The following is a 17,226-nucleotide window of genomic DNA, read 5'->3' on the forward strand; positions in this document are numbered from 1 at the left end:
CCACTATCTTAAAAGCATGATATTTTGAAGTGCCTACTTGCACTTTGTGTATATATTGTAGGTAACAGATGTTTTTTTTGTTTGTTTGTTCCATTTTCTTTTTCCTTTGGGGGCTTGAAATGCTATGTAGGATTATAGGTTCATTGCTGTGACATTTTTAATGTAATCCTCTAGAAGAAAAATATCATCTATGTCCTGAATAAGATTAGAGTAGACAAAAATATATAGAGAGGAAATTGTGTATTAAAAATTGCTTGTTTTTTTATTCTCTCCTAGCTGTTAACTAGTTGTTATACTTACCTGTCACACACCAATATATAAATATCTTCTTTTTTTTTTTTTTAAATCTAATGTAAGCATTCTGAATGTTTGTTCCATGGAAATATAAGCAGTGTGCATTCATTTTAATTGTACATAAATAAATATATAAATGTTCTGTTCAGTGGCGGTGCAGAAATTTTCTGGAAAAATGACAGTGTTCCTGAAGCAGACGCTGTTGATGCATGAGGAAGAGAATGACAGAGAGCGAGAAAGAAAGCAAGAGAACAAAGGGAAGTTAATGGTTTGATAGAGGGGGCCAACATTACAAGTTATTTTGGCAGGAATAACAGCGATGACGGTTGATGAAAAGAGAGACAAATAAAGGAAAAAAGGTGATAAATGCCCTGTATGTAGGATAGAGTGAGAAATCAAAACACAGCCTATTCTTTGAGAGAAAGAACACACATCAGATGTGATTCAAATGCCTGTGACGGTATAGAGAAGTATTCCTCAGGTTGACTCATCAGAACCATTTTGTCTTTTCAAAGGAGAAAACTTTGGCTTTAGTCTAAGGCATCTTTATTCACCTGGTGCACGTGCATTTAAAGCTGCAACACCTGGATATCTGGATCATTTAGATTCTGCATCTTCACACACCTGTCATCCATATCATGGAGTATTTTTTAATAATCCCACTCAGTAAACTGCCTTTTACTCTACTTGCCTTTTTTTGATTTTTACACTGAAAAATGTATGCACAAAACTAGCCAAGCTAAATGGTCCCGATTGAACGGAAAATGTTCGACACAGTATTACAACAAAGAGCCAGTGTATCTTTGAGCTTGTCCTTTTCTACTGAAATGTGTCTTCTTTTTTTGTTGTTGTTGAAGAAACTTCCTAAACAGAGCTGGTAACCTGTCTCACTCCTGCCTACGACGTGCTTTCCTGATCTTACTTTTCTAGGCCTTCCCTCTTTGTAAAGCTGTTGTAATTTTGATGTAAAGGCAGAGCGTATGTGTGCGGGAGATACACTATCGAGAAAAAAAAAGACAAAAAAATATATGAATACTTTCCTCGGTCTATGGTATACATAAAAATAAATCTGTTTCTACATATCAATAAGTGTTGTACCTTTGGTGTACATATACAAATATAACTAATAAATGTTGATTCATAACTAAACATTGCTGCTTTTCTTGAGTTTTTTGTATTCAACTTGATGATTAGTTTTCACATAACACACAGAAACATAACTTTATGTCTGTTACTGATTTGTTATTCCAATAAAAACATTCTCAGATTATGTTTATTACAACAGAAGTTAATGCTCTTTACAAAATCTGTGATGAGTACGTTAGCGGTTCTTATTAAGTTGAAACAGACAACCAGCTGTAATAAGTTATTTGTTGGGCTTTTTTTTGCCTTTATTTGATAGGACAGCTGAAGAAGGATGTGGAGTGTTGGGAGGAGGGAGAGGGGGATGACAGGCAGCAGAGGGCTGAGGTTGGATTTGAAGCCCCAGCCTGATTTGTCAATGAAAAGGAGGCAATGAGTGATCATTAACCATTTCACATGGGGAAGCATGCTAAGGAAAAATACAAACTTGCCAAATCAAGGCTTGTAAATTGATCTATATAGTTTTGAGTACAAATAGAAAGAGACACCTGAATCACTGTCTAAACTCCACACAAACGTAATTATGCAACACCAGCCGGGTGATGTTACAAAAACCCAATTAATTTTGAATAAGCATGAAAATAGAATTGTGCATATGGAAGTGGTGGTGGTCCAGGTGGTCGTAAGTAATTGGAGAAGAATGACATTGTTCCCGTACAGGGATGACAAAAAGACCAATTAGATTCAAAATAGACTTTAAAAAAAAACAACAGCAGGTAAAATAATTTAAATGATTTATTTTTTTTGGATCATTGGCCAGGGGGCGATGATGGCCTAGTGGTTGGGTCAGCCGCACATACAGAGGTTATTGTCCTCTAAGCAGGTGGCCAAGGTTCAAGTCCGACCTCTGGGTCCTTTCCAGCATGTCATTCCCAACGCTCTCTCCCTGATTTCCTACTCTATCCACTGTACCCTCCCTCATCTAATACAAGAAACAAAAACAACCACAAGCATTAAAGAAAAAAGATGGCATCCTTGATCAACTACCTTTTTTCTTTGCTTATTAATTCACACAAGTCGCCACTGTTTCATTTTGAGAAACTCTACTACTCTTACAAAACAATAACAGTGGGAAAAGAATGCATCGTCTTCTTCGATCAGAATACTTCATTGAACATAACGAATGTTCTCCGGCAGCGTAACATCTGAGCAGCTTCAGAACAGTGTTTAATGACTGAGTGTGCTGCAGACTAGATGAATAATAATGAAGCAGTTATTGTTCCCTTGTCAGTGTGTGTCAGAAAAAAAAAACGGTTTGACAACACAACCCGAGCAGTTTATTGGAAGATGCCATCTCTGTCTTTCAAAATGGCAGCCGTTTTCTCAGTCTTCATTTCTTGCGTTAACATGTTCTACTATAACGACTCCACTGCCATGGAAACCACACTTCCAACTATGTGTAGGGCAAAGTACGTCACCACTGCTATTCCCCGTCTCTGCCATTCACATGCTCTCTTTTGTCAACACACACCACACACACACACACACACACACACACACACACACACACACACACACACACACACACACACACGCATGCACACCCACCCACACACACACACACACACACACACACACACACACACAAACACACACACACACACACGCATGCACACACACACACACACACACACACACACACACACACACACACACACACACACACGCATGCACACACGCACAGTAATCAGTGAATGAACACCACATTCCTGCACAGCTCCTTCTATACACATTTATTTTGTCATGAATTTACAAATCCATTCAGCAACATCTTTTGTTAATTTGTCATAGAAACTTTTCTACACTAATACATGTGCTACATGTCTTCCAAATGGATCATTTAAGAGCAAAAGAGGGAAAGTCAGAAACAAACAAAAAAGGCGCCGATTGTAATCCAGCACGAGCCCTCATGTACATCAAAAACCAAGAAAAAGTAGCAGATATAGATGTAATAACATTAATATGACACTGTATGATATATTTCACCAATGAGGAGGTGGGTAGAAAAGCTGCAGCATTGTTTCCGTGTGTGAAGATACAGAGTGACTGACACTTTGGGGCCTGTAGGCACGCAGGATTCATTCAGAGAGAAACCCCTCCCCCACGTCGTCACGGCCTCTTTCATGCGAAGAAAAGCTTTAACACGGCTGTGTGTTTACAGCACATGGGCCCCACATTATCATATGTGCACATCAGTATCTAAGGCTGTCACTTACTTTTCTTCAATTGAGCTTAAGGTTTGGAATCGAACAATGGTTAATCTGGTGTATCCAATTTTTTTTTGTCTTTGATCAATGTACACACTGTGTATATATAATTAATACATCTTCTCTGTCATTCCACTTACCCTCAGGATAGCATCAGACTCTTCATATTATCATTTTACCAACTTAATATAAATATATATAAGCTGACTTCAATGGTGCATTGATTGCCCAGATTGTGGAAGCTTTACATTGACTTGATTAATACAATCTCAACCTCTCTTTGACTATTGCAAAATTCATTCACAATTGTTCCCCACAGAGGTACTTCTTCTGATTAAATAACTCTCAAAAATGACACATTCCTTTATTTTTTTTTTTTTCAAAAAAGGATACAAAGTCCCGTTTTTCTACCAAACAACAAAATGCACTGGCAGCTACTGCTAAGGCGTTTCCAAATAACATCAACTTTATATACAGAGAAAGGGAAAGGAAAAAGGGATCAAAGCTGCATAAATTAAGGTAGTAACATCCCCAGTTTCCTTGAAAATGAAAAAAAATAAAAATAAAAAAAAACCCTTCAGTCCACAGGCAATGTCTGAAATGTACACACAGCTACAACAAAACATATAGATGCAACATAGGGGACATGTCGAGGGTTATTTAGCCTGTTTTGCTGGAAAGATCTCTGAAGAAGTAACCTAGTCTTCCTCATTTTGATTTCATTAAGGCTGAATTAGTGCAATTTAAAATTAACCAATTCTATTTAAATCGTTGAATTTATGATATCAGTATGTCCTTGCACAATGGGCTTTGATCCAGTCCTGTCAGACACAAAGCAGCTCTCAAACACCGAAAACTGAAACACATCCGATTCACACGCCCTGCATGATGCCCCGCCATGCATGACACTCTTTGACGGCCTTTCAGACCGAACCAACCTGACACGAAAAAATGCACATGTCGGTTTGACAGACCCGATCTCAACAGCTTCAGACCCAGTACAACACTTTGTACCTCTGTTAGACAAAAAAACACAGAAACATCTTAACTCAGTGTAAGCAGGCTTTTAGCCGCAGAGTTTGGACCTAACAAACCCCCCCCCCCCCCCACCCAAAACAATCTCCCCAACATCTCTCCTCTGTTCTACATCCCTCCTTTTCCTCTTTTCTTCTTCTACACTCCTCTCTCACGCCAGCTGCTCTTTATCCGGCGACTCCTCTAGTGTGATGACGGTGAACTCCTCTGTGTTGCCGTTCTCCTGGATCTTCTCCTTGTTCATGAGGGTCACCATTTCCTGGTCCCTCTCCTGGGCGTGGGAGCTGGATGCTGACGCCGCTGCCCCGTTCCCCTCGCCGCCGTCTTTGGGTGTGATCATCAGGGTCTGCTGTCTGCCGCACCAGCTGGAAAGTCACATTCAGACACGTTCATTTATCATTGATTCTTTTGCCAGCCCTGAGTCTGCAGCAAATTATGTGAAAATTGGAACTGTGACTATTGACCACTGTGCTCAGTAACACTGAACAACAGGATGACAGCTCTTTTAGTGAAGGTGGAAGAAAAACAAATAGACATCAAAGTCATACCTGTTTCTTTTAGCAACAGCTGCACACACGAGAAGAATAGCAGCAACTGCAACAATCACTCCGATGATAACCACCCAGTCTGGAGGGACAAATAACAAGATATGAGACAGAAGGAGCAAGAAATCGCTGTAAATAAAGACCACATCACAAGGAACAAACGTTTCCAAACATAGTCATATGTGACTCACTTGATGAATCGCTGCGGCCATGTTCATCATGCTCAGACTCAGCATGACCAAGGACCCGTCCTTTGTCTTTAGGTTGCACTGGATGAGGGGCTGAAATACCAAGAAAACACAAAGTGAACTTTTAAATCAACTCAGACACAGGATCATTCACTGAAACGAATAACTCAGAAGAACGCCCTCATACAAAGTGAAGTATCTCTGAAACATAAATTGAATTATTAGACCCTAATTGTGATTGTATCATATAATATACTGTAAATATTTGATGTTTGCCTCACTGCAAATACTACATATTGTTTACAACACTAATGGAGGCTGCAGGCTTTTTGGGACCACTTACTGCAAGCTAAACACTTTTTAAGTGTGCATAAGCGGTATAACACTATTATTTCCTCTATGTTTATGTGTCATGCTGATTTGATGTGTGGATTTAACTCCAATATCTATTGCTAAATTTGACTCAAAACTGAACTGCATACATATAGTTAATGCACTTTCATTAGTTAAAAAATAATAGGCAAATAAGCCTGCCTGTAATTGCTCTTGAAAAAAAAATCACTAAGGCCTGCTGTGTAACAAATTCAGTCCACAGCTAAACCAAACACAAGGGGGCATCATGTGTTCTTCAAAAGTTTCTTCAGTCCTCCCACAACCTGTTGCACATGATTTCAGGATGTGTTAACATGCAAGAATCTTTTCCTTTTATAATGTAACTTAAATATCACGCTTAGCTTTATCACATGTTCATATAGACAGTGTGTACACCAGATGGCAGAGACCTTGTGATATATGACAATACTGAAAGTACTGTACATGCAAATCTGCACTTATTTTCACACACTGACTCCTACTATAAGAAACATCTTATTAGCACCACAAAGGTGTTTTTGATGCTCTTTTACCGGTGTTTTCAGTGCACCAAATAGTATAGTTCTGTGTCGAACTTTGCTTCGATGTGTGATTTTCTTACCCTCTGTTCCAGCACCTTCTCCCTCCATGGTCTCATTCTGTCCCTCACTCTCAGTGGTAGTGTGCTTTTCCTCTGGTTCTCCAACAGAGGCCGTAGGAGAGGTCCCCTCCGGCATCATCCCAGACCCGGCAGGGTGATCGAGCTCTCCAGGAGTGAAAGTGGGCCCCACGCTGGTGTTCTCCTCAACTGCAGGATCCCCCGTAGCGGGCTCTGACTCCACTTGACTCACTTCTGTGTTAAAAGTAGTGGCCGACGGGGTGATTCCGAGCCCATCCCCAAGGGCCTCATCAACGGGTGCTGCTGTGGTATCATCACCCTCACTGCCTGGAGGGGTGCTCTCTTCATGGTCTTCTGTTGTTGTGGGCTCGGTCGAGGGGTCAGCTGATTAAAAAAAAGATCATCTTTAATTTTTCTTAGTAGTTGTTTTTTTTGTATCTTTGTGATAAATAGCTAAAATCATTTGAAAAGCATGCTGCTGGCGCTGACTCATATCCTGCTTGTTATTACACTTTGTTAGGTAAATATTTGATATGATATGGATATTTTATGCTTCTTAAAATGTTAAAAATGTAAAATAATAAGATACATTTTTGTAGTTAACATGTTGTAACTATAATTGTTATAGAAATCCATCAGAATACGTTTCATATTAGAGCTATTTCTATCCCGTGTTTCCATATCAGAATGTGATTTGTGAATGTGTAGTAAAAATAGCTGCAAATCCAGACTTTATCTGCAGGATAATACAGCTTAGAAACCTGCAGTGAGGTCATGGAAGGTGTCCTCACTACTAAGGTCTGCTCTTAGACAGTGCAGTTTTTCAGAAAAGAGAAAAGGTAACATTGTGTTAGGCAGCCGAATCCTCTGTAATATGTAACTTTATACAGCTTTAAATTCGTTCAGTTCGACGGTTAGGGTTTATTTGCATGTCCCACCTCTGCCAACACAGACAGAAGCTTCATGGTGTTGGGTGTGACTATAATTTTGTTCAGTTTCTTTTGTTATTCATGCCAATGAATTTAACTTCTAAAGAAAAAAAAACTTGTTGTAAGTTATGACAGCAAGTCTAAACTAGTACATTTATTAAAGTGACTTAATGGAATAGTGTGCTAGCGTCCCTGATCTCCTCCAGCATATTCCATAACTATGGGGCCTCGAACAGAAAAGGCTTGGTCACCTTTTGTGAGGGCACTGACTTTTTCAACTCAGTGAGATTGGTGAGAGAATCAACTCACTGCAGTCAGGTGTGTGTGACTGATTGGCTTTGATTGAGCCCAGGTGTGGGGAGCTTATATATACTGTGGGTCTCCAGTTGTCTGTGCTGACTCATTATCTCACCTTGAGAGGTAGAGCGAGGTTCTCCCTGTGTCTTCTCTAGTTGTCTTTGTGTGTGAAAGTCTGTATAACCACAAAGAAAGAACTTTCTGTGTATTTGCTCTCCATTTCCAGTCTCTCAGAGTATAACTTGGGGTACTGGGTAGTTTTTTTTCTACTCTAGCCTTTTGTGTAAAGTGTCAAGGGCCTCGCTGGCAGCCTTTGCTTTTAGTGAAGTGTTTTCTGAGTCTCCTGGACAATGTAGTTTTAAGTCAGCTGCTTGGGAGCAGAAGTTTAGTTCCTTGTTTTCTTTTGCATTATACTGGTGTTTGTTTAGGTCGTGTTGTGTTGTATATACTGTGTTATATATTGTACCAACCTGGTTCATCTGAGAGTATGTGTCCATTTGCTGTCATCTTACTACAGTTCTTATCCGGCCCAACTGGAGGGAGAGAAAGGGGAAGTCATCAAACGTAAATAAAATGAATGAAAAAAAAACAACAACCCACTGATTCAATGCAGATAATACAACATTTAAAGAACTGAAGAGTGTATCTAGTTTGAGTACATCTGTTTCATTATGATCACCTTGCTCGTCATAGCAGTAGGCATCAAAGAGTTGGTCAGTATTTACATTCGGATTAGGGATGAACCCGGTCATGTTCTTGGCACAGTTTTCATGCTGACTGTGTCTGAGGATGACGACGCTTGCATTGCTGGTCCAGCCGTTCCTGAATGGACAGAACAAAAGAATTGTAAGGAGACACATTATGAATGAAAAAAAAAAAAAACTTGACACATTTGCTGAAACACAACTTTTTCTCCAAGAGGCAGGGGTCTAAACACAGAAAAATAGAAAAGAGAAGTAGAGATGCAGTCTGGGAACAGTTGCTGGTTTCCTTCATGGGCAATGTACACTGTTCATATACAGCATGACAAATAAAGTCAAACTATACAATATATTTTCTTACTTCTGGTTTAAATTCTCCAGAGATAATGGGATTCTCACTAGGAGTAAAATATTTTTCTGTGACCTTTAAAAAACAAATCATGTGAAAAGATGCGAGAGGACCCAACTTCTTGCTAAATCAAGAGAAATTGGGGTTAGGGTTCAGCTAATAATGATGTAATTTATTATATTTACAATGATGAATATGAGCCCTTTATTTACAACAATTTAATAAATGTATTATCAAACAAAAGGCTTCACCTGCATGTCTGCATGTCTTTATAATAGGCCTCCAGGACTTGTTCGTGACTGGCCAAGGTGCTCTGCAGCTGCTCACACACCTTTCCAGCCATGTCAAAGTTCAGAGAGTGGCGGGACTCTCCCTGGACCAGAGACACACCAGCATAGCTGCAGCTGATATATTTCACTGTAAGAAAAGAGAAGATTCTGAGTCAGTGTTTTACAGGATGTATCGCCACAGAGTCAATGCTTTGTCTAAGTGAACAGTTATTCTACTATTCTACTGTTAAAATGATTTTCCACAAGACACCTCGATGGTTATCACATGAATGCTTTCACCACCATAACATTTATAAGTAAGATCCTAATTTATACCCATAATGCAGAATGTTTTATGTCAGTATTCCAATTTGAGTCATGAGTGAAATCAGATGACTTCTCTGGAAGAAACAGGCAGTGTAATCTCCAGTTCAGCCCCCCCCCCCCCCCCCCCAAGGCCTCATGACAGAGCCGTTTTGTTCTGCACATCCCTTACATATAAGTGTGTATGTATACATGTACACAAAAGTATGCAATCACACACATATGCAGTACACCATGATGTATGCTTTAGTTTCCAGGAAAATAAATGTTCAATTTTGAAAATTAAATAACAAGGACAAAGTTTTACAACACTTTCAAAGAGCCCCAAACAAATCCCCCCGACCTTATGAGGAAAAGTTTCACTTCTTACAGTACAGATAACTTTACTGGGGTGTGATATTTTTGTTGTATTATTGTTTATAGATCATTTTAAACAGGCAACAGTTCAGTAATAAGCCAATATTCCCATTTGGGTTGCCAGTTTGGAAAAGTCATATTATACAGTACAGTATACTCTCCTCCATCTTGTCGTAGTCTTACTCTGTTTAACTGAATTTTTACTGAGTGTTCAGGAGAAGGTTGCTTCCAAATATGCGCTTTATTCATCTTCAAAGCATGTAATAGTCAAAACGAACTCAAGACTACAAGAGGCTCCTGGGAATGTATTAGCTTGAGGTGGGAATCCTCAAAATCTGATGCTTGTGCAAAAATCAAATGAGATCTGGTGCACAGTGGGATGTTTGTGATGCTCAGCTTATTTACTTAAGTATGTTTGACCAAATGATAGACACAACAGGGAAACAACTCTCCTGCCTCTGACATGAAAACAAAAATGTAAAACTGGCCTAGAAAACGAGCAGATGAACGTGCAGGATGTGTGCACGGGTAGACCACTCCAAATTTAAATAGGCACATGTGTACTCCAAAAAAACAAGCATTGCCTGACACTGTTCAGGAAAATATTTTGGGGAGAGGGGTTCCATTTCTGAGCAGGAGAACAGACTGGGAAGAGTCTTTCAATTTAACCAAGGGACACACAGCTCACAGTGTAACACTTTACTGTGAAGTGTGCGCCCTCCAACCTAAAAAATGGCTGAGAACATTCGAGTTTCTGTGGAATTTTATGACACAGTTTTATTCACAGGGGTTCCTACCTAATGTTGTTTAAAATGTAAAATAACTTGTAAAACTGAAAGTAAAATATTTGATTTCAACATATATACTCAAATCCTTACTGTGAATGTAGAAGAAGACCTGATCTGTGTAGTGTGTGTTTTAATGCGTTACCATGGTGACAGATTCACAGGTTGGGAAAGATGTGTGATGCTGAATCACTCAGGAGCAACAGCACGTACAGGAAAACATTACCCAAGAACACACGCTTACATCATTTTTGAAGGCTCGAGCTTCATGTTGTGAAGCCTGCCAAATTGGTTAACAAAAACCTAACCGGCAGATAAAGCTCATCAACAGTCTAACACTGATTTCAGGAACAAATTCCACTAACTGGAATACTGTACCAGAGGATTATTTTTACAAAGCAGCAGCTGCAGTGTTTACAGTTGAGAAGAAATGTTCTAGACTTGTTTTCTCACTTGCTGTTGCTCACAGTGACAGGGGAAGTACAGCATGCTGTATTCCTCACTGAAGTTAGAAGTACAGCATGAACCAAACATAATTCACAGTACTTGTTTTCCCCCATTCAAGCTGTAGTAAAGCACATAAGAGTTGTAAAAAATTACAAAAAAAACTCAAAGTATTACACTGAATGAACCCAGCCTGTAACAGTAAAATGTCATCTCAATCACATGTCCTACAATGAATATAACATGAAGCGTCTTGCAAACTGCACCAAAGAGATATGAAATCAGCTCTGCTTTCATTTCCACGTCGGCCTGTGTTGCTGTATTGTTTCATACAGTGCAGTATGTGCTCACACAGTTATCACATGACCAATAAACACAGAACAACCGTTCAACTGACACAAGCAAAAGAGGAAGTGCCTTTTCTAGCAACCATCTACGTTCATTTATCAGGCTTTATCATGTGGTCAGGCATGTAAATCCATGAAAAAAGTAACAAAAATATAAAGATCACAAATACTATTTTTAGTTTTCTCTCTTAGAAAAGTCATGTATGCTGTTGTTTTCGCCTATAACTGATATTAAGTCAAACATGACTCAGCCTTCAAGTTAAGACTATAAATTGTAAGTTATTGGCATAATTGCTGTTTGTTGTTTAGTAGCCATGTTTATCGCCTCGCTCTGAAGAAAGCTGACTTCTAAAAGACATTTTCCACTGGCTGTTATGAGTAAACACTCAGCTAGCAGCAGCAGGAAGTTGAGCTCTCTGCTTTAGTGGCATCAGGCAATGGAAGTTAGTGCCAGCACCTTTTTTTTTTGTAAGAGGTGTTTTTTATAACGTCTCTACTCTCTGTCTCTCTCTCTCTGTCACTCCGACACGCACACACACACACACCAACACACACACTGACACCCACCGACACACACACACACGCACACATGCTGCCACATGGTGTGGTGTCCCTGAAAGTAAAAAAAAAAATAAATAAATGAGACAACAGCCCTGGCCTTGCTTTACTGCCCGGGGAGATCAAAGTGAGCACAGCTAACCATCAGTGAGCTGAAAAGCAAGCTGACATGAATCCGAGGAGGAATCATTAGTATGCAGAGGGACAGTCATGGCTGTCTTTATACAGTTGAGAAGCCCCCTTTGCCAAGGCACTGGCTCTCCCAAAGACTCCATTGTCACCTAATAGAGAGTTGAAACCAAGGAGACTGCACAGTCTGGATGTGCAGAGCTAGAGAGAAAGGGAGCTTAAACAAAGCCTCTTGCCAAAACCTCCAGCTGCTCCAGATATAATAGACAAGCTCGACTCTCCACTCTCACTTCACTTTCTCTCTCTCCTTCTCTCTTGTTTTTATCTCATTACTCTCTGTTTGTCTTTTCTATGCCAGCAATAAAGTACAAATTACCCCCCTGCATGCTGATGCCCGAACACACGGGCAGATCACAGATGCACACAAACACACTTGAACACACTAAAGTTTCTCAAGTCCTAACCTTTGTGAGGCCAGGACACAGCATGGCGTAGAGCAAGCAGGACGCCATGCTAAGTATCCTGATGACGAGATTAGCAACAAACACAACAATGGCTTATTTTTGAATTTCTTATCTGTAATTGGTCCAAGGAAAGACACCACACTGAGAATGTTCTCACTTAAGTTTTCTCATGTATCATGGGAGCAGGAATCACATGCTGGACAGACAAATCTACGCTAAACTTCCCAGAATCCACTGTAAACTTTGCAGCATAACGGTAAAATCCTTTAAGTCATAGTCATCAGCTGGTTTCCAGATTCTTGCATTTCTCTCCCTTCACCGGTCACAGGTCCATCGGGCCAGTGGGACAGGTGAGACATGAGATCTTGTGCAAATATGTTTGTGCACACTCATCAACCCACACAAACATACACACTCTCAGATTACCACCTGAAGGTCACAAGAAGGACTCTCATAGCTGGTTTTTTTCCTCACCTTATTCCGCCTCTCTACACCTTCAACCAATACACTTCTGAAAGCAACCTGGCTGCTTTCTTTCCAACAGAAAAGGCTCGGGCATTTTTTTTTTCTCCTTTTCCTTTTATTAAATGTTAGCCTTCAAGCCCTCCTCTAAATTAAAAAGAAGGTTTCAGTGGATTCGGATAGATGATCTGTGATAAGATACCTGACCTTCAATGTTCTATTCAAGCATTCAGATTTGAAGATAAAGGAGACTTGAGAGGAAATTGCACATGCAGTTAAAAAAAAACTTGCACTGAATAACACTTTAGTTTTATTTTGTTATTACTCTAAGCTTCCTGTTGACAAATAAAATGTTTTACCAATGTTTTTGTAAAGTATTTTGGAAAATATCTCTTACACTTACAAAGACATATTTTGACAAGAAAGACCTATTGCTTAAAACCAGAAGGCAGTTCGCCTAGCTTAGCAAACAGAGAGGAAAACAGGAAGAAGCCGCTCTGTTTGAAGTTTAAACATAATGCTTGAAAGAACAACTGAAGCAAAGTATTCAATCTTTTTTTTTTAAAGATTTCTTTTTGGGCTTTTTGTACTTACTGGAGGATAGGACAGTGGATAGAGTTGGAAATCAGGGAGAGAGTGTGGGGAATGACATGCTGGAAAGGAGCCACAGGTGGGATTTGAACCTCCATACATGGGGCGAGCACACTAACCACTGCGCCATCAGAGCCCCCACGCCTTGGTACTTTTACATAGAATTCACACCAGTAATACTGGTGTCCCAGTGTGGGGATTTGACATTGGGTTTAGTCCTTTAGAAGCATGAGAGGCATGACGTGTGAACACACAGTGGATGCGTAACACACACACACACAACAGTGTTCAGCCTTGCCAGCCCCAACATTTGACAATGATCCTATTTGCCGCTGTTGTGTCTCTGTTACTACCTTTTGGGAATCTGTAGTTAACCAACAGTAGACGATTATTTTGACTGATTTTAAGATCACGATTAAACCCCATTACTTGTTTATGCATCACATGCATTTATTGAACCTACTGTGGGAAACTAAAATCATAACTGAAATTGAAACCCAATGAATCGCCCAGCTCTAAAATATCTTTGAACTGACAAGAGGTGACTGTGATGCAAACATTTTAAAAGCAACATGATGCCAGGTTAGCTGTAAATGCTAGGCTAGCACTAAGTTAATGCCCCTTTATAGCTGAAAACAAAGGTAAAGACACAAGTAGGGTGTCAAATGTCTGATCCGATTATCTTAATAACTTAATTATATATTTAACTACTCCTCCTTTAGTCCTCTTGTGTCTGGAAGGATAAACTCTCCCTTTTTGTCCCTACATGTTTGTTTCAGTGGCTCTGTGCTTAAAATCAAATTGTAGTAATCTGCTGTTATGTCTGATGATACAGTGTGTTATAAAATCACTGCCTCGTTCAAGGATGTGTTTACATTACAGAGATCATTCTGAGCATATTTCTCAAGGACACAAAGACTTCAGTGTACACGGAGGGGAAAAGCAAACGAGGGAGTGTGGGTTGGGACCCTGAAACTCACAAAAATGTTTTTACAAGAAAAAACACACAGAGAGATAGAGGAGACCTGGTATATAAGGACCTCAAACAATTTTAAAACCAGTCCAATAAGTTTTAAAGCCTGGTGTAATAAAGGACAATTAAAACAGGAGTTACGAAGGATCTTGTCGAAGGGCTTTCCAGCTTCAGGGTGGTGGGTTTCTAGAGGAGGGTACATTGGAGGGAAAAGTCAAACACGTGTCTGAGAGTCTCAGGTGGCATTAGATGGTACTCAGAGCCTGTGCACGCACAAGCCCTCTTTGTCAGGGCCCAGTACCTTGACCACCCCTCACCTTGAAACATGACACAACTGCATGCAGGAGTGGTCGTTTTGCCAAGGAGGCAAATACGGCCACATTTGCAGGAAGTCTAGCCGTCAGGTTGGAATGAGTGAATGCTTTTGAGTTTGTGCTTTTGACTGAGGGAGATACGGGGGGGGGGGGGGGGGGGGGGAGAGACAGAGAGAGAGACTAATCCTCTGCATAGGAAAAGCAGGACTAATGATACGTTTGTTATTGCCATAACTTCACAATCTGTACTTATGACAAATTGGAAATCCAAATTACAAGAGTACTTAGTTTATCTGATCAGACAACAGAGAAAGGAAGTAGAAGAAGCATCAAATTGTGTAAGGTCTCACAGATAATAGACTTTTGCAGTCCTAATAAAAACTAAATTATTCAAGGGCTATAATCCATTTTATTATTATAAATTGGGCTTTTATTAAATTTCTTGCCAACCTCAATTAGCTTTATGAATAAATTCACTGAGCACTCTATAAAAGACAAAATATCCCACTACAGAAGACAAACGTATTACATTATGATACAGTGATAGGAAATTTGATACAATATGAAATTGTATGATATAATATGATACAAGGAAAAAAACAATACAAGATAGGATATGATACGATACAGTATGATGTCTTTTATTGTACCTGTTGGGAAATTAGTTTTGGACTTGAATGTTGCCCACATTTAGCTGTCTCTACAGAAGTACTTTCAAATAAAAACAATGAAATAAACAAAAATACATATTAGAGGTGGGAGAAAAAATCGATACAGCATAGTATCGTGATATTTTGTGTGTGCCGATATATGCTTTTGTGGACACAACATGCAGTTAAAAATGTTAAATCCCCATATACAGTATATCGCAAAATATTATATTGCAATTCTCAGAATATCACAAAATATTTAAAATGGCAACAATATCGTATCGTAACTCAAATATCGTGATAGTATCGTATCGTGGGGCCTCTGGTGATTCCCACCCCTAATACATACATATACAGATGTATGTTTGGCTTTCAGGCTTGAACAACTGGCCTGACCACAAGGGTTAAGGGTTGAAGACAACTTCTGCACTAGGACAAGTTGACACCATCACACTTCTCACGTTGCATCAATTACTCTCAAACTAAATCAAACAGAATCACATTTACGCACAAACACACACACACATACACACACACACACACACAAAAGCTCACAACACATCAGCATACCTGGAGCACATGTTGACAGACTGGTTCTGGGTCACCTGGGCCACCCCCCTCCCCCTTGCCTCATCCTCCATACAGTGCACATACAAGCTGTCTAAGTAGTAGCCTCTTGTTTGCCTTTGCCTGTAAATACTGGTCAAATTTATAGCTTGATTGTTATTTGGCACGGTGCCTGCCGGAGGGAGTCTTTGTGAACAACCCTACTACCACCTCCTCAGGGAACAGAGCCAGACGAACCCAGACCTGTTTGATTCAGTACCAACTACACCTCCAGAGATATATCGCTTCGAGCAACAAATCCAATCTAAAGCTTACACAAAAAGCACATGTGAGACAAAGAGAGAAGAGGGAGACATTTGAGGAGGGGGGGGGGGGGGGTGCTGAACATCTTTTGTGTCAGAGAATAAAGCATTAAGCGTGGCACTAAAGACCCCAGCTGTAACAGTACACTAAAAAAAGAAAAATCTCTATTCCGCCGGCATTCTACCTGAAAAGAAGAAAGCTACACAGCTTATCCAAAACCATTATAAATAAGGCTCACTTTCCTGGGTGCAAATGTGTGTTAGACAGTGTGGGCAAGAGTCTCCTTTGTGTCTATCAGGAGTCTCAGACTGCCAGACGTTAGCCTGTCTGCGCTCGTGTAGCACACGCTCTCTTGCCGGCATCCACTCATCCGTTCTACTAGCAGCAGCAACAGAGCACAGCCTCTTTCTGTCTTTCTTTCTTTCACTGTCTTCTCTTCTCATGAATACTCATTCAAACTCTCCACAAGGCTCAAACAGATGGAAAATAACTACTGTATAGTTTGAAGTCAACCAGGCAAAAAAAATTAGGCAAAATAAGGATGAATAATATCTCAAAACAAAGAGCCATCCACTTGATCAAGTCACAGTCTCCTCACCTTGAAGTTGCTCCGACCTGGAGGAGGCCAGTAATCCAAAGGTGACCCCCAAGAGAAGCGTCCACATCCTGGGTAAAATGTGTGGTGATGGCTGGGCGAGAAGCTGGGAGTAAAGGTGTGTAACAGTTCTCCAGTGGTCCTGCCTTCCCTCTGCCAGGAGAGTGGTGTGGTGTTTATGTGTGTGTGTGTGAGAGAGAGTTGGAAAAAGAGAGAGACTGAATGAGTGAGAGAGAGCAGTCCAAAAAAAACAGAAAAGAAGCCTGTCACTGGGGAGGGAATTGCTGTGAGTGTCTGGTAGCTGCTGGAGCTGACTCAGACTTTGCTCCAACTTTTCTATTCTCTGTCCGAATGAGACAGAAGCTAGTGGCACACACTCACAGTGAGTGGAGGGGAAGAGTGGTTCATAGAGCACACACCCTTCTGCCTCTCCCTC

At 40.2% G+C, this 17,226-nt stretch overlaps 1 protein-coding gene across 1 annotated transcript; it reads right to left on the reverse strand.

The window, feature by feature from the left end:
• Positions 1-3,155: 3,155 nt before the first annotated feature.
• Positions 3,156-17,215, reverse strand: cd44b (CD44 molecule (Indian blood group) b). The gene is made up of 8 exons (XM_061036574.1): positions 16,794-17,215; positions 8,910-9,075; positions 8,288-8,430; positions 8,079-8,141; positions 6,386-6,766; positions 5,416-5,505; positions 5,228-5,306; positions 3,156-5,044 (listed from the first exon to the last, which is right to left on the reverse strand). The coding sequence occupies exons 1-8, from the start codon at positions 16,858-16,860 to the stop codon at positions 4,831-4,833; spliced, it is 1,203 nt and encodes a 400-aa protein (XP_060892557.1). The 5' UTR covers positions 16,861-17,215; the 3' UTR covers positions 3,156-4,830.
• Positions 17,216-17,226: the final 11 nt, after the last annotated feature.

This window comes from Labrus mixtus, chromosome 4 (genome assembly GCF_963584025.1).
Source record: "Labrus mixtus chromosome 4, fLabMix1.1, whole genome shotgun sequence".
Lineage (NCBI taxonomy): Eukaryota > Metazoa > Chordata > Actinopteri > Labriformes > Labridae > Labrus > Labrus mixtus.